This window comes from Hyla sarda, chromosome 9 (assembly GCF_029499605.1).
Source record: "Hyla sarda isolate aHylSar1 chromosome 9, aHylSar1.hap1, whole genome shotgun sequence".
NCBI classification, from domain to species: domain Eukaryota; kingdom Metazoa; phylum Chordata; class Amphibia; order Anura; family Hylidae; genus Hyla; species Hyla sarda.
Genome location: NC_079197.1, coordinates 1,864,310 through 1,882,791, shown reverse-complemented (window position 1 = coordinate 1,882,791; position 18,482 = coordinate 1,864,310). Strand labels below are relative to the sequence as shown.

Sequence of the window (18,482 nt, the reverse complement as noted above, 5' to 3'; positions counted from 1 at the left end):
TGTCCCATCTCTCAGAGGACCCGATGTCCCATCTCTCGGAGGACCCGACAGGTTCTCTTCAAACTGGACATCAGATACTTTGTAGTAAACAATGCAGGAAAATGAAAGGTTTTTGCTGCTGCAACCTGTAAAAGGAGGATTGGATACAAGACTGGAAACAATTGTAGCAAACCCTCAGTTGTCTATTAGAAAGTTGCAAAACTTAATTAAACAATCAGGTAGATTATTTTACATAAAACTCCATAATATTTCCTGTTTGGATTGTGACCTAGAGCTGGAAAACTAAGGGCCAACCTCTGCGGTAGCGGTAATGTCCGCCATATTGGTTGTTACCATATTGGTTGTTGCCATATTGGTTGTTGCCATATTGGTTGTTACCATATTGGTTGTGGCCATATTGGTTGTTGCCATATTGGTTGGGGCCATATTGGTTTTTACCATATTGGTTGTTGCCATATTGGTTGTTACCATATTGGTTGTTGCCATATTGGTTGTTGCCATATTGGTTGTTGCCATATTGGTTGTTGCCATATTGGTTGTTACCATATTGGTTGTTGCCATATTGGTTGTTGCCATATTGGTTGTTACCATATTGGTTGTGGCCATATTGGTTGTTGCCATATTGGTTGTTGCCATATTGGTTGTTGCCATATTGGTTGTTACCATATTGGTTGTGGCCATATTGGTTGTTACCATATTGGTTGTTGCCATATTGGTTGTTGCCATATTGGTTGTTGCCATATTGGTTGTTACCATATTGGTTGTTGCCATATTGGTTGTGGCCATATTGGTTGTTACCATATTGGTTGTTACCATATTGGTTGTTGCCATATTGGTTGTTGCCATATTGGTTGTTGCCATATTGGTTATGGCCATATTGGTTGTTGCCATATTGGTTATGGCCATATTGGTTGTTACCATATTGGTTATGGCCATATTGGTTGTGGCCATATTGGTTGTTACCATATTGGTTGTTGCCATATTGGTTATGGCCATATTGGTTGTGGCCATATTGGTTGTTGCCATATTGGTTATGGCCATATTGGTTGTTGCCATATTGGTTGTTGCCATATTGGTTGTTGCCATATTGGTTGTTGCCATATTGGTTGTTGCCATATTGGTTGTTGCCATATTGGTTGTGGCCATATTGGTTGTGGCCATATTGGTTGTGGCCATATTGGTTGTTACCATATTGGTTGTTGCCATATTGGTTGTTGCCATATTGGTTATGGCCATATTGGTTGTTGCCATATTGGTTGTTGCCATATTGGTTATGGCCATATTGGTTGTTGCCATATTGGTTATGCCATATTGGTTGTTACCATATTGGTTGTTGCCATATTGGTTGTGGCCATATTGGTTGTGGCCATATTGGTTGTGGCCATATTGGTTGTGGCCATATTGGTTATGGCCATATTGGTTGTTGCCATATTGGTTGTTGCCATATTGGTTGTTGCCATATTGGTTGTTGCCATATTGGTTATGGCCATATTGGTTGTTGCCATATTGGTTGTTGCCATATTGGTTATGGCCATATTGGTTGTTACCATATTGGTTGTTACCATATTGGTTGTTGCCATATTGGTTGTTGCCATATTGGTTGTTGCCATATTGGTTATGGCCATATTGGTTGTTGCCATATTGGTTATGGCCATATTGGTTGTTACCATATTGGTTATGGCCATATTGGTTGTGGCCATATTGGTTGTTACCATATTGGTTGTTGCCATATTGGTTATGGCCATATTGGTTGTGGCCATATTGGTTGTTGCCATATTGGTTATGGCCATATTGGTTGTTGCCATATTGGTTGTTGCCATATTGGTTGTTGCCATATTGGTTGTTGCCATATTGGTTGTTGCCATATTGGTTGTTGCCATATTGGTTGTGGCCATATTGGTTGTGGCCATATTGGTTGTGGCCATATTGGTTGTGGCCATATTGGTTGTTACCATATTGGTTGTTGCCATATTGGTTGTTGCCATATTGGTTATGGCCATATTGGTTGTTGCCATATTGGTTGTTGCCATATTGGTTATGGCCATATTGGTTGTTGCCATATTGGTTATGGCCATATTGGTTGTTACCATATTGGTTGTTGCCATATTGGTTGTGGCCATATTGGTTGTGGCCATATTGGTTGTGGCCATATTGGTTATGGCCATATTGGTTGTTGCCATATTGGTTGTTGCCATATTGGTTGTTGCCATATTGGTTGTTGCCATATTGGTTATGGCCATATTGGTTGTTGCCATATTGGTTGAACGTTTTCTGGATGACTCAGTATAGACTTTCTCATTGGGAGTTGAAGGGTTTATTACTGTTGTATAGAAGAAGAAGGATGAGCCCCATCATCTCTCTGCTGCTTGTGGATAATAATACAGATGACCGCTATATACTAAGCCCCATGTGATGGCCGCACAATAAGATGCGCTCGTTCTGGGTATTGGGCCATGCACACAGAGCGCTGCTTCATGTCTTGGTTATTCAGTTCCTTTCCCATTTTTGGCTTTAATTTTACTTTGTCATTAATCACGATATTTAGTCGCCTAGATGCCTCAGGGCCAGGTACATTGCCCAGAATGAGCCCCTCATGTCTCTATTTGTCTTCGCAGGGAATGCTGATTGAAGGTCCCCCTGGTCCAGAAGGGCCCGCTGTAAGTAAACGCTTCTATATATTTTAATCCAAAATAACGGCCCATTAATATGGCATTGGTAACTTTAGTCACAGAAATGGCAACTTAACCTCTTCATTCCATGATCAGTCCAGAATACAACAGGACTCGGCATAATAAGCCACATATACATTAAAGACTCATCATGGTGACTACAGTTCTGCCATAAATGCGTCAATGAACACCAGCGTTTCCCAACCAGGATGCCTCCAGCTGTTGCAAAACTACAACTCCCAGCATGCCCGGACAGCCTTTGGCTGTCCGGGCACGCTGGGAGTTGCAGTTTTGCAACAGCTGGAGGCATCCTGGCTGGAAAACACTGCCAGAAATACTGGAAATCTGCAATATGACCAGATACTGTTGGAAATATGTTCTCTACAATATTACACTGGTCTCTTTGGCTTTCCAGCTGTTCACAACTACAACTCCCAGCATGCTTGTAGAGGCAATATTGCAGCAGCTGGAGAGCCTCTGCTTGCACCCATCTAATTCCACATCATTTGCTCCTGTTGCTTTGTTATCTGTTACCAACCTGACCTGATTTTATTTCTTCTTCTAATTCAGGGTTATCCTGGGCCGCCTGGTACCTCTGGTCCCCCTGGTCCTTCTGGTGACCCCGGTGAAAGGGTAAGAACCGAGCGCTCGTCATTCATTTACTTCATGTATTCTGGGTCAGAACCATAACCTGAATAATGATAAAGCTGATGTGCAGACAATGTATCACACGTCTCTGCATTCATCTACTCATCAGCCCATCAGCTACAAGTTCATTTATTTGTTACATTGTTACACTTCATATCCCACCATAGATGTTATACTACACTTCCTATTTAGGCTGCCCTGGGAATCTTTGATATCTGGCGTCATTCTTTTATGATTTACTTTGATTTCATCCATGGATCTGGTTTCAAAGATGGCACATTCTATTGAATAAGATATAATAGCCACAATATACAATATAAAAATACGTTCACAAACACAAAGAGAAGTCACAAGTCAATGGGAAGCCAGAACCAGGAATTTTGCCTGGAGAGATTCCGTTGTGTGCAGGGGGCCAAACGGGCTATGCATCCTTGGGAAATGAATGGCCTATCCTCAGGTTAATTTAGATTGGGATCCATGGTGCCTATTAGAGATGAGCGAACTTACAGTAAACTAGATTCGTCACAAACTTCTCGGCTCGGCAGTTGATGACTTATCCTGCATAAATTAGTTCAGCTTTCAGGTGCTCCGTTGGGCTGGAAAAGGTGGATACATTCCTAGGAAAGAGTCTCCTAGGACTGTATCCACCTTTTCCAGCCCACCGGAGCACCTGAAAGCTGAACTAATTTATGCAGGATAAGCCATCAACTGCCGAGCTGAGAAGTTCGTGACGAATCGAATTTACTGTAAGTTCACTCATCTCTAGTGCCTATTCATTGTTATGGGACAACGCTGCAGAACCTTGCACTGTCGCTACTAATAATCCGCCAATGCAGGTACAAGCACATGTAAACTTCTGCTCTAGCATGAGTGCTGCAGCCCCTTAAGGGTATGTTCACATGGACAGATTACGTGCAGAATTTCCGCAGCGTATTTGCTGTGGAAAATCTGCAGCAGATAAACTGCTACCATTGAATTCAATGGGTTCGAAGGAAAATCTGCAAAACTGCCTCTATTGCAGATTTTCTGATGACCCATTGAAGTTAATGGTAGCAAACTCCGCTGCGGATTTTCCACAGCAAATACGCTGCAGAAATTCCTCAGTTAATCCGCCTGTGTGCACCTACCCTTAAACAGCAGATCAGCAGCACTGCCATGAGTTAGACCCCCGCTGATCAAATAATATTGGTCTTTCCCAGAGTTTCCCAACCATTGTGCCTCCAGCTGTTGCAAAACTACAGCTCCCATCATGAACTCCTCATCCCTGCATACGCTAGCACATGTACTCTGCAGGGGGACACTTGCCTGACCTTTCTCTCCTCTGACATCCTGAGTCAACAGAGAGGCCATCCTACACATAGATAAGTGTTTCCCAATCAGGGAGCTTTTAGCTGTTGCAAAACTACAACTCCCAGCATGCCCGGACAGCCGTTGGCTGTCCGGGCATGCTGGGAGTTGTAGTTTTGCAACAGCTGGAGGGCCACAGTTTGGAAACCACTACCATATACCCCAACCAGGGAGCCTCCAGTTGTTGCAAAAGCACAACTCCCAGTATGTCCCAACAGCCTTTGTCTGTCTAGGCATGCTGGAAGTAGTAGTTTTGCAACAGCAGGAGGCACATTGGTCTAATACTTGTGACATTATCATTAGTCTTATGGAGCTGAGGCCAGGTACCTTATTCTCCAGGCACAAATGGCGCCTTGGCATAACTTGTTATTGCTCCCAGCAGTGTATATAGCAGAAACACATGACATCATCCAATACAACTGGCGCGTATGCTTTTAATTAAAAGGAATTGTTTGCAGGGTGTGTCGCCTATGGTGTAAGCCAACACTTAGACAAGGCTGGAGGGATCGGTGAATGACTGGTAAAGAACCCAAGAAATTAACCTTTTACTACCTAGCATAACACCTTTACGGATATGTCACTCATGGCCTTCAGCGATAAGCCGCCAAATTATCCCAAATATACTGGGCGTCCTATGATAACAAACATAAAATAATAAACGTTTTTAGAATTAAATTCTTGCCATACAGATCACGCAGCCTACAAAACTTAGAGCAGATGTCACTGGGGGGCGATGGTGGGGACAATAGCGGTAAATTTTATAGTGCCATCCAGTGGACGATCTGCGGTAATGCACCATAGTTTATTACATTTACTTTCACCGCTGTATTTTCCCAATCTATTAAAACAAACCCGACTAATGCTGTGTTTGCCAACCATTGTGCCTCCAGCGGTCGTCCGGGCATGCTGGGTGTTTTAGTTTTGCAACAGCTGGGGGCTCTCTGGTCGGAAAACATTATATTTAATGTATTCATGTGGCGTTCCCCTCTGCAGCACTGGATACTGGGGGTTTTCTAGATCTAGAAATGGCCATAGAACACTTTGTGACCTGTTCCTGGAAAGCAGATGCATCAAATGTGAACGTTATTTTATTAAAGGGGTACTCCGGTGAAAACCTTTTTTCTTTTAAATCAACTGGTGGCAGAAAGTTAAACATATTTGTAAATTACTTCTATTAAAAAAATCTTAATCCTTCCTGTACTTATTAGCTGCTGAATACTACAGAGGAAATTCTTTTCTTTTTGGAATGCTCTCTGATGACATCACGAGCACAGTTCTCTCTGCTGACGTTATTTTAATAATAATAACGCTTTATTTATTGTTGTCCTTAGTGGGATTTGAACCCAAGTCTCCAGCAGTGCTAACCACTGAGCCACCATGCTGCCCTTAGCATACATTTGCTATGCACAGTTGCTAAAATGGACAGAGATGTCAGCAGAGAGCACTGTGCTCGTGATGTCATCAGTGTTCCAAAAAGAAAGGAATTTCCTCTGTAGCATTCAGCAGCTAATAAGTACTGGAAGGATTAAGATTTTTTTTTATAAAAGTAATTTACAAATATGTTTAACTTTCTGCCACCAGTTGATTTAAAAGAAAAAAGGTTTTCACCGGAGTACCCCTTTAAGCCCAGAAGCCATTTATTGTCATCTTTCCCAGTCTATGATCAGCATAAAAGTCTCTGGAAGTGTTAATTGTTTTATTTGATTTTATATTCAGCCTTGTTAATGCATTGTGTACAGCAATAAGATAATGCCGTAAAATGATCTCCCCTGACTGATTAATGCCCATTCATGCATTAAACATAAGGCGCAATTGTGAATGCATCTGGCCCTAAAATCAGGATTATACAGGGTTGATGCTCCAGCCGCTCTGCGCGCCGGCAATGACTGCTACACTACATTGGTCTAATGATTACGGAGCGTTCAGCAGATGCACACACCATTACATTACTGCGCTGGGTAACATTATACATAACAATTCTGATCCACCCGTATTGTGCAGCAATGGTTTATATCAATTGTAATGATAGCGATACAATATATGCATGAATGCACCCGCATATTTCTCTCTTATTTATAGTCACACAGCATATATGGGAATCAGGGCCTTAAAGGGGTACTCCAGGGAAAAACTTTTGTTTTTTAAATCAACTGGTGCCAGAAAGTTAAACAGATTTGTAAATTACTTCTTAATCTTATTCCTTCCAGTACTTATTAGCTGCTGAATACTACAGCGGAGATTCTTTTCTTTTGGAAATACAGAGCTCTCTGCTGACATCATGAGCACAGTGCTCTCTGCTGACACCTCTGTCCATTTTAGGAACTGTCCAGAGCAGCATATGTTTGCTATGGGGATTTTCTCCTACTCTGGACAGTTCCTAAAATGGACAGAGATGTCAGCAGAGAGCACTGTGCTCGAGATGTCAGCAGACAGCTCTGTGTTTCAAACGGAGAAGAATTTCCTCTGTAGTATTCAGCAGCTAATAAGTACTGGAAGGATTAAGATTTTTTTTTAATAGAAGTAATTTACAAATCTGTTTAACTTTCTGGCACCGGTTGATTTAAAATAAAAAAGTTTTTCACCGGAGTACCCCTTTAAATTACATAGAGAAAGATCAAAATGGTGGCCGCAGATTGTGCTGGTTCTGGCACTGTACCTTCCCAGGGATGTGTTTTGCTACTGGATACCTGTAGGCCCATGCCTAGGGTGGCAATTTTAAAGGGGGCAGCATTAAAAAAAATCAATAAAAAATATAAGTAACTTTTCCCCTTTTGGTAAAACCACATTGCTCAGAACTTACTATGTTTTGGATTTGTGATTTTATCTTTTTTTTAAATATATATAGTGGTGAGATCAGTACAAGTGTTAGGGGGAAGCAAGAGCCATACGTATCACCGAAGCCCCTAGATCAGTTGTCTTCAACCTGCGGACCTCCAGATGTTGCAAAACTACAACTACCAGCATGCCAGGACAGCCAACGGCTGTCCGGGCATGCTGGGAGTTGTAGTTTGCAACATCTGGAGGTCCGCAGGTTGGAGACCACTGGCCTAGAATAAAACATAACCATATTGGTAGTATTCTTAAAATGACAACCCCATTATAAAACCGACACATAGCCATGAAGGTTTATAAACCCAATAGCACCAGTAGAGAAACAACGATCAGAAGAGGGTCAATCAGTGAACATGAAAGAGTAGATGACCAACATACAGGATAATGTATGATTAGGCGCAATGTCCTCCCAACCAGTTGCCCCGAAACAAAAACAAAAGCGGACCAATAATAAAAACAAAAACAATGATAAAATTAAGGTCCAATTAATGAGCACTTCGTTCCGTCGCGTTTCACCCATGTTTTAATGGGATCCTCAGGGGACATGTATCTGAGAACTAACAAGACTGTAAGTTGTGTCAGAATGATAATAACATCAATTTGAAAACACAAAAGTGCTTAAACACGAACTAGGTCATATTAATAAGAAAACCGGCCCTTGATAAAGCCACTCACTGCGCCTTGACGACAAAAAGCGGAGGCACTAGCCGCCACACACACGTACCTTAATTTATAATGATTCCAACAGTGCAGATGGAGCGCTAGATGCCGTGTTGGCGTCGGCAGCAATAGCAATAAATACAGCCCTGTACCTCCCTGGTAAGTGTAGAGTCTCGCATTGCATAAGGACAAAGCCCCACCTGCATGCAGATTTTGCCGTAAAGCTGATACTTTTGCCGTAAAGCTGCTTTATTGCTGGTAAAATTGGGTGACCATTGTCCACTGCATGTAGACAAGTTTTGTCCAAGATGTGGAATTCTACTTTAAATCAACTGGTGCCAGAAACATTTATGTAAATTACTTCTATAAAAATGTTTTTATCCTTCCAGTACTTATCAGCTGCTGTATGTTCCACAGGAAGTTATTTTCTATCTGACCACAGTGTTCTCTGCTGACACCTCTGTCCGTGTCAGGAACTGTCCAGAGCGCGAGAAAATCCCTATAGCAAACCTAGTTCCTGATATGGACAGAGGTGTCAGCAGAGAGCACTGTGGTCAGACTGGAAAGAACTACACAACTTCCTCTGGAGCATACAGCAAATCAAAGTACTGGAAGGATTAAGATTTATTAATAGAAGTAATTTACAAATCTGTATAACTTTTCGGCACCAGTTGATTTAAAAAAAAAAAAAATTTCCACCGAAGTACCCCTTTTAGTGAAGGTTCCTCGTGACCCTCAGCCATCCATTACTTATAGAGGTTCCTTGCACAGGTTTCTACTTTCCAGGACAAAGAATGAGGCTCGAAATCCACAGAACAAACCTAAAACACAACACAACAATTTTTATAAGACAACTTTACCCCAACCGAGTCTGCGTATGATGGCCGTACACTTACATACATACTGTAAATATATGCAAACAACAAAGGTGCTCCAGCTCACCAGCGCGTAGCAGTGCTCGGATCTATGCCCGGCAGGACATTCCAGAGCAGAAAAAACAAACTATGATCCAGCACTTGCAAAAATGAAGCAGCTTTATTGAAGATCACTGTGAACGGATAAAACCAACCATATCATCAGACGCGTTTCGGGCGCATGCGCATTCCGAAGAAGAGTGCATGAGCTCGAAACGCGTCTGATATGTTTGGTTTTATCCGTGCACAGTGATCTTTAATAAAGCTGCTTCGTTTTTACAAGTGCTGGATCATCGTTTATTGTTATCCTGTAAATACACCGTCATTTAGGTTCTGCTTCTCATAGAAGTTCTCATGCAGTTATCTGTACTGTGTATTATTATTATTATTAGAGTTTGTATCATTGTGTAGTGTTTTACCTCTTGTCTCTTTGTCTTGTCAGGGACCCCCAGGAAGAGCAGGACTTCCAGGCGCTGATGGTTTACCTGGACCCCCAGGCACTATGCTTATGTTACCTGTAAGTAACCGCGCCGGCGGATGTATTAAACACCAGTGTCATTATCCCCACATATGGCCTATGCGCAGGATTTCCACGCGGAAAAACCGCAACATTTACCATAGCTGCAGAAAGAATCCTTCCAGAACTGATAAATCCACAACATGTCAGTATAGGTTGTGGTATTGCTGCAGATTTACTACCTATTTCTCCCAAAGTCCACAACAGATCTGCAATGAAAATGTATTGTGGGTTTTGTTGCTCAAATTAAAGGGGTACTCCCATGGAAAACTTTTTTTTTTTTTTTAAATCAACTGAGAAAGTTAAACATATTTGCCCGTCATTACGTACAGAGCGATCTCGCTCTGTGCAGTAATGATAGCGCGGTGCTGCAGCAGCGATCCCCGGGGTCCCCAGCAGCGGGACCGCGGCAATCTGACATCTTATCCCCTATCCAAAGGATAGGGGATAAGATGTCTAGGGGCGGAGTACCCCTTTAAGGACCAGACCAATTTTATTTTTGAATTTCCGTTTTTTCCTCCTCGCCTACTAAAAATCATAACTCTTTTATATTTCCATCCACAGACATATATGAGGGCTTGTTTTTTGCGTCACCAATTGTACTTTGTAATAACATCACTTATTTTACCATAAAATGTACGGCGCAACCAAACAAATATTATTTATGTAGGAAAATTGAAAAGAAAACCGCAATTTAGCAAATTTTGGAAGGTTTTGTTTTCACGCTGTACACTTTCCGGTAAAAATTACATGTTTTCTTTATTCTGTGGGTCAATACGATTAAAATGATCCCCATGTTATTTGCTTTCCTATAATTGTACGGCTTAAAAAAAATCTCAAACCATTTTAACAAAATTAGTATGTTTGAAATTGTCCTATTTTGACCACCTATAACTTTCTCATTTTTCCGTATATGGGGCGATATGAGGGCTAATTTTTTGCGCCATGATCTGTAGTTTTTATCAGTACCACTTTTGCTTAGGTTTTACTTTTTATAAATTTTTTATAACATTTTTTTGGAATAAAATGTGACAAAAAGCAGCAATTTTGGAAGTTTTAAATTTTTTTACGTTTACACCGTTCACTGTACGAGATAATTAACAATATATTTTAATAGTTCAGACTTTTACGCACGCGGCGATACCAAATATGTGTATTAATAATTTTTTTTACGCTTTTTGGGGGGTAAAATGGGAAAAACTGACGTTTTACTTTTTTATTGGGGGAGGGGATTTTTCACATTTTTTTAACTTTTTTATTTTACATTTTGTAATTTTTTTTTGTTTTTTTTTTTTTACACTTTTTATGTCCCCATAGGGAACTATTTATATTAGTTGATTGCCAATTAATGTGCAGTGCTATGTATAGGACACAGCACTGCTCAGTATTATCGGTGATCTTCTTGTATTGTCTGCTCGATCTCAGACCAGAGCAGAAGACCCCGGGAGACGGCCGGAGCCAGGTGAGGGGACCTCCGGCCGCCATGCTGGATGATCGGATCCCCGCGGCAGCGCTGCGGGCGATCCGATCAACCGTGCAAAGTACCGCACTGCCACAGATGCCGTGATCTGTATTGATCACGGCATCGGAGGGGTTAATGGCGGACATCCGTGCGATGTCCGCCATTACCGGCGGGTCCCTGGCTGCTGATAGCAGCCGGGACCTGGCGGGCATGACGCGAGCACCGCTCCGGTGCTCGCGATCATGTCGGCGCGTAAATGTACGTCATGGTGTGTTAAGTACCATGTCACCATGACGTACATTTACGTCCATTGTCGATAAGGGGTTAAAGAGCATTGGTAGAATCAGGTCAACCAATGCCAAGGATCCTGTTCTATAGAATATGAAGAATGACCTTCTTATAGCCGTATCATGTGTGAGATCATTTCGGGAACGGGTTACACAGACCAATAGAACCAGCAGGGATTTTAATTGAAACTTCATTTCATATGAGCTCCAATTATCCTGCCCCTTCATCTCCCTACACAGAATAATGGTTCCTTCCTTTTTGTAACACTCAATGCCGCTGTGTCTGATCTACACTGACAGTATAAAATGTTTAGAAAAATTAATAATTCAGTAAATTGCCCCCGAGCAGCTGGAGGATTGTGAGAACTTCTGTCCTCCATAGAAACTAGGACATGGGAAACCATAAAGCGATGGATCAGTTGATCATGAGGTCAGATTCAGGATCTGTTACTCGCCTGCATGCTGGGAGTTGTAGTATTGCCACATCTTAAGGCACACTGGGCTGTCCAAGCTTGCTGGGATCTGTAGTTTTGTAACAGCTAAAGAGCCACAGGTTGGGAAGCACTGGTTTAAATGTAGGTTAGTGTTTTCCAACCAGTATTTTTTCATCTATTGCAAAACTACAACTCCCAGCATGCTCAGGCAGCCCATTGAGCCTCCAGATGTGGCAAAACTACAAATCCAAGCATGCCCGGACATTCCAGTTTGTCTCTAGATGTGGTAAAACTACAAATCCCAGCATTCCAGGACAGCCCATTGTGCCTCCAGATGTGGTAAACTGCAAATCCCAGCATGCTCGGACAGCTCAGTGTGCCTCTAGATAGGGCTGGGCGATATACCGGTTCATACCGAATACCAACATTTTTGGGCGGCACGATATGAATTTTAGCCCATACCTCAATACCGGTTGGGCCCCTCCCCCTTGGGAATGTATTATCAGCGCAGCGCTGTCCCCACATCGGGGAACTAATGCTATGTTACCCGCCTGCGCTGTTCTGCTCACCCCAATTAATGATCACCCCAGCCAGCGGGGTACTACTCACAGATGTCAAGCGCTGCCCTCCTCCTCTTTGTTGCGGGCCGACACCGGCGCTGGAACTCTATAATGTACGCCAGTGGTCTCCAACCTGCGGACCTCCAGCTGTGGCAAAACTACAATTCCCAGCATGCCCGGTCAGCCAACGCTGTCCGGGCATGCTGGGAGTTATAGTTTTGCAACAGCTGGGGGTCCGCAGGTTGGAGACCACTGCTGTACGCTGTATCCCTATGCCCGGGCTGAAAAAGATAAAGAAAATAAACTTTTAACTTACCTACGTCGGACCTGAAACGCCGGACAGCCGTCAGCCTATCACCGGCCGGAGCGATGTCCCGCCCCTGCCAGTGATAGGCTGAGCCCACTGTCATGTAAGAAACCGGCTTCTTACATGACAGTGGGCTCAGCCTATCACTGGCCGGTGCTGGACATCACTCTGGCTGGTGATAGGCTGACGGCTGTCCCCCCCAATCCCCAGCGTGCGAACGAGGTGGGTGAGTTAAAAGTTTATTTTCTGTATCTTTTGCAGCCCGGGCATAGGTATACAGCGTACAGCAGTGGTCTCAAACCTGCGGACCTCCAGCTGTGGCAAAACGACAACTCCCAGCATGCCGTTGGCTGTCCGGGCATGCTGGGAGTTGTCGTTTTGCAACAACTGGAGGTCTGCAGGTTGGAGACCACTGGCGTACAGTGAGTTCCAGCGCCGGCGGCCCCCAACAAAGAGGAGGAGGGCAGCGCTTGACATCTGTGAGTAGTACCTGCTGGGCTGATCATTAATTGGGGGGGAGCAGAACAGTGCTGACAGGTGAGATGATTTGGGGGGGGGGGGGGTGAGAAAATACCGTTATATACCGTGGAACCGCCGTAAGTTAAAAAAAATACCGTGATACACATATTTGGTCATACCGCCCAGCCCTACCTCTAGATGTGGCAAAAACTCCCAGCATGCCTGGACAGTCTTTGGGGAACATTTCTCTACCATATCCTGATATGGTAGTATCCGTGGAATATACCATCAGTGGGGTCTGGCTGCTGGGACCTCCAGTGATCACAGAATGAGGGTCCCTTGTCCCCCTATGTGAATGGAGCAGCAGTAAAGCGTGTGAACTCCCAATCCATTCATTCAGTCTGGAAGTGACAGGGAAGTGTCTCTGTCCCATAGAGAAGTAATGGGGCACTGTCATGCATGCCCAACGTCTGCTCCATTCTCAGGATGGGTGGTGGTCCTAGTGTTTGGACCCTCACTGATCAGATACTTATCACCTATCCTTTGAATAAGAAATCATTTTAATCTTAGAAAAAAAAATGTTTTTAATATTTGATATCAATATGTAGTTTAATCTTTCCATTGGCGGCTCGGTGCAGTTTGTGCCTGTGCCTGTAGGGGGAGCAGTTCTCATGCTGGGCTCACAATGGCGCATGATATAAAAGCCTCCGGTACAGCTCAGGTTAAACGTGCGCTCATTATGTCTCTGGCTCGCTGCCCTCTCCTCGCTGCAGTAAAATCCCGGTGATATGAACGTGATTTATATATAATTCAATACCCAGCAATTTCATGGAGTCTTGATGGGGCCTTTTAAGAAAAAATCTAAGATCTGTTTTAAGGAGAGCGCAGTTTTTATCCTGCATAAAAGCAGCCGGAGCGGAGGAGGAGAAGGGGGATATAAAAAGCACTTGGTTTTGTTTGTAGTCAACAAAATAGGGTTTTTACTGCCTGGAATAAAATGCAGATGCGTCTGTGAGCGCCGCGCTGCGCCTGAGCGTTCTCTGTGTGTTTAGAGATCTGTCGTGTTATATATATTGTATATACAGTGTACAATTAGTTGTCATGTTACCATATCGGGGATCCCGTCTGTGTGACCCCACTGCACCCCTGTATCTACACTGCACCCCTGTATCTACACTGCACCCCTGTATCTACACTGCACCCCTGTATCTACACTGGACCCCTGTATCTACACTGGACCCCTGTATCTACACTGGACCCCTGTATCTACACTGGACCCCTGTATCTACACTGCACCCCTGTATCTACACTGCACCCCTGTATCTACACTGGACCCCTGTATCTACACTGCACCCCTGTATCTACACTGCACCCCTGTATCTACACTGCACCCCTGTATCTACACTGCACCCCTGTATCTACATTGCACCCCTGTATCTACATTGCACCCCTGTATCTACATTGGACCCCTGTATCTACATTGGACCCCTGTATCTACATTGGACCCCTGTATCTACACTGCACCCCTGTATCTACACTGGACCCCTGTATCTACACTGGACCCCTGTATCTACACTGGACCCCTGTATCTACACTGGACCCCTGTATCTACACTGGACCCCTGTATCTACACTGGACCCCTGTATCTACACTGGACCCCTGTATCTACACTGGACCCCTGTATCTACACTGGACCCCTGTATCTACACTGGACCCCTGTATCTACACTGGACCCCTGTATCTACACTGGACCCCTGTATCTACACTGGACCCCTGTATCTACACTGGACCCCTGTATCTACACTGCACCCCTGTATCTACACTGGACCCCTGTATCTACACTGCACCCCTGTATCTACACTGCACCCCTGTATCTACACTGGACCCCTGTATCTACACGGGACCCCTGTATCTACACTGCACCCCTGTATCTACACTGGACCCCTGTATCTACACTGCACCCCTGTATCTGTCTTGTATCTGCGGTTCTCATGCTTTGTTTTTTGTTCTTTTCTTAGTTCCGATTCTCAGGTGGAGGAGACGGTTCCTCCAAAGGACCCCAATTATCTGCACAGGAATCCCAGGCTCAAGCCATTCTACAACAAGCCAGAGTAAGCGGCCGCTCCTATATATGACTGCCCCTATACACCTGTAATGTATGGCGGAGAGCCTTATATACCCGATGATATCATCATATGTTGAAGTTAGTGTAAGGAGCAAATGTTGTTGTTTTTTTTTTTACCCTTTTTTAATTTCTTTATTATTTATGTTATTTTATTTTATTTCTTTTTTACCATGAAAGGGAAAATACTTAACATTTTTGATGTGAGAGTCAGTCTTCTTATGAGAGGTTCAGGCTGCTCCACTGTATCTCCACCATACTTTACACTGCAGTTCTGCTTATTCAGATTACCGTGAACAGGAAAAAACATAGCTGCTTATTTCCAGAAACAGTGCAACCCTTGTCCTCATATTGTGTGTATTTATTACAATCGGTTTATATTGAACTTAATTAAAGGGGTACTCCAGTGGAAAACATTTTTTTTATTTTTTTTTAAATGAACTGGTGCCAGAAAGTTAAACAGATTTGTAAATTACTTCTATTAAAAAATCTTTACCCTTCCAGTACTTATTAGCAGCTGTATGCTACAAAGGAAATTCTTTTCTTTTTGAATTTCTTTTTTGTGTTGTCCACAGTGCTCTCTGCTGACACCTGATGCCCGTATCAGGAACTGTCCAGAGCAGGAGAAAATCCCCATAGCAAACCTATCCTGCTCTGGACAGTTCCTGCACAGACAGAGGTGTCAGCAGAGAGCACTGTGGACAAAAAATGAAAAAATAATAGAATTTCCTCTGTAGCATACAGCTGCTCATAAGTACTGGAAGGATTAAGATTTTTAAATATAAATAATTTACAAATTTGTTTAATTTTCTGGCACCAGTTCATTAAAAAAAAAAAAGTTTTCCACCGGAGTACCCCTTATAGCTGAGTTGTAATACCACACACAACAGGATGGTGCTGTTTTTGGAAGAGGGTAGCTATGTTTTTTTTGTTTTTTAATTCTGGATAATCCCTTTAAAGTGTAATTGAAGAGCTTGGATCCTGCCAGTGCAGAGAGAAGCAGCTGATGCGGTACAACCACATGATCCCCAGCAGGTTCTGTGCACAGGCCATTTTCTGATGAACGGTACTGGTGCACAAACCTTTCTGAGATATCCCACCTAGTGAGCTGCGTCTTTCACTACCACAGAAGAGGTGATAAGAAGCTCTGGATTACACCAATCACATTCTCCTGCCCAGGTGTCAATTGTCAGGGACATAAATGTGACAGCTATGCATCTCATATGGTGAGGTAGAGCTACATGTGATGCATCATGGGAAAAAACTATAACAGAAAATAGGGGATTAATACACATAACTGGTTTACCACTGGGGGGCGCACTGGAGTGAACCTATTGCCTCGATCATGTGTCTACTTCTTTGTAAATTTATACGGTTTATTATGATCATTTAAAAACACCAGGGAATACAGAATCTCCTTAAAGTGCAGATGAAGACATTTCTAGACCAATGCCTCCGACCTCGTTCTTGGTACAGAGTCTCATGGTTCTTTTCATGTTTCTGCTTTCAGCTGGCCTTAAGGGGTCCCTCCGGTCCGATGGGACTTACTGGAAGACCTGGTCCAATGGTGAGTGATGAAGTGGAAGAGATCAGATGACTATACGGCACACGATCCGTCTGACACGACGGATGATCTTTTTCTGCTCTTTTCTTACAGGGAGCTCCAGGTCCTTCAGGGTTAAAGGGGGAATCGGGTGACTTGGGCCCACAGGTATTTATACTTTATACAAGTCTTCTTAAGATCCTCATTCCTTGTGTTAGTGATCTGTACATATTGGGCCTCACTTACTGAGTGACGCGTAGTTTTCTTTGTGGGTTTTTGTTTCCCTTAATTTTGCTCTTTTTACACCTGCTCTGAGCTGTCGGGTTTTCCAGAGCTTAAATCCACCTCATTTTATGTGGAAACATTAGTCAATTTGTAGGTTTCTTTAAAAAACACCCCCCTTTGTAGGGTTTTCTAGTAGTGTTTTTTGGATTTTTTTTGTCAGAAATTCTAGCACACTACACAAAAAACTCTTCAAAATCTACTTGAATAATCCTTAGTAAATGAGCCCCATTGTGTAGGTTACTGTGCCTCTGTTCACAACATGGTGCATATGTCCATTGTAGTCATAGACCCGCATTAACCCTTACAGAGCGGGCCCTCCTGGCCTCCATCCCAGTGTTGTATATCCGAGTATCTTAGTATAGGAAAGCACGTCAGAAGAAATGGATTATATGCAATATGCACATTGGAGGGTATTTATCAAAGGATTTATGTGTTTTTCACGTAACTTTGGCGCAGTGTCTTTTCAATACTTTGGCGCATCTTCTCCACTGTCATTTTTACAACTTTCTCAAAAATCACACAGTCCTGTGTGTGATTTTAACTTTAGTCAGTAATTCATCATTTGCGCCAATCGATCTTTGGCGCAATTTTGGCGCAAATCCCGGGTTTTTTTGGGCGCAAATCCCCGCCAAGAAATTTTGCACATGGAAAACACACTTAGCTATGTCAGAAAATGTAAAGGCGTCAAAATACATTAAAAAATTTTTGGGGGGAAAGCAGCGACTAGAGATGAGCGAATTTACAGTAAATTCGATTCGTCTCGAACTTCTCGGCTCGGCAGTTGATGACTTATCCTGCCTAAATTAGTTCAGCTTTCAGGTGCTCCGGTGGGCTGGAAAAGGTGGAAACAGTCCTAGGAAAGAGTCTCCTAGGACTGTTTCCACCTTTTCCAGCCCACCGGAGCACCGGAAAGCTGAACTAATTTATGCAGGAAAAGTCATCAACTGCCAAGCCGAGAAGTTCGTGACGAATCGAATTTACTGTAAGTTTGCTCATCTCTAGCAGCGACGCCTCCGGGGCTGCTCAATACTATCCTGCGACATAGTTGTCTCTGAGGAACCTTCACCCTCCGTTGAGCCAGCATTGGACATGGCCGCACAGGGTCAGGAAAGGTAAGCACTAAAGCAGTGGTCTCCAACCTGCGGACCTCCAGATGTTGCAAAACTACAACTCCCAGCATGCCCGGACAGCCAACGGCTGTCCGGGCATGCTGGGAATTGTAGTTTTGCAACATCTGGAGGTCCGCAGGTTGAAGACCACTGCACTAAAGTAAAAAAACAAAACAAAAAAAAATACCCAAGTTGAAAATAAAATCCATTTCACACGGCGGCTATAAACCCCACAAAAGAAAATAACTCATGTCGCCTGCTGATATACTGCAGGAGGGACCCCGAAATGGCTGCACAAGGGGTAAAATACACTGGGGGACATGTATC

At 43.4% G+C, this 18,482-nt stretch overlaps 1 protein-coding gene across 16 annotated transcripts in view; it reads left to right on the top strand.

The window, feature by feature from the left end:
• Positions 1-18,482, top strand: part of COL5A1 (collagen type V alpha 1 chain) — a 387,668-nt gene that overhangs the window by 255,741 nt on the left and 113,445 nt on the right. For all 16 annotated transcript variants that reach the window (XM_056537902.1, XM_056537901.1, XM_056537900.1 and 13 more), the window contains 6 exons: positions 2,616-2,657; positions 3,240-3,302; positions 9,513-9,587; positions 15,115-15,207; positions 16,729-16,785; positions 16,876-16,929. In XM_056537902.1, the coding sequence (XP_056393877.1) occupies positions 2,616-2,657; positions 3,240-3,302; positions 9,513-9,587; positions 15,115-15,207; positions 16,729-16,785; positions 16,876-16,929 (384 nt within the window). The remainder of the gene's footprint in view (positions 1-2,615; positions 2,658-3,239; positions 3,303-9,512; positions 9,588-15,114; positions 15,208-16,728; positions 16,786-16,875; positions 16,930-18,482) is intronic.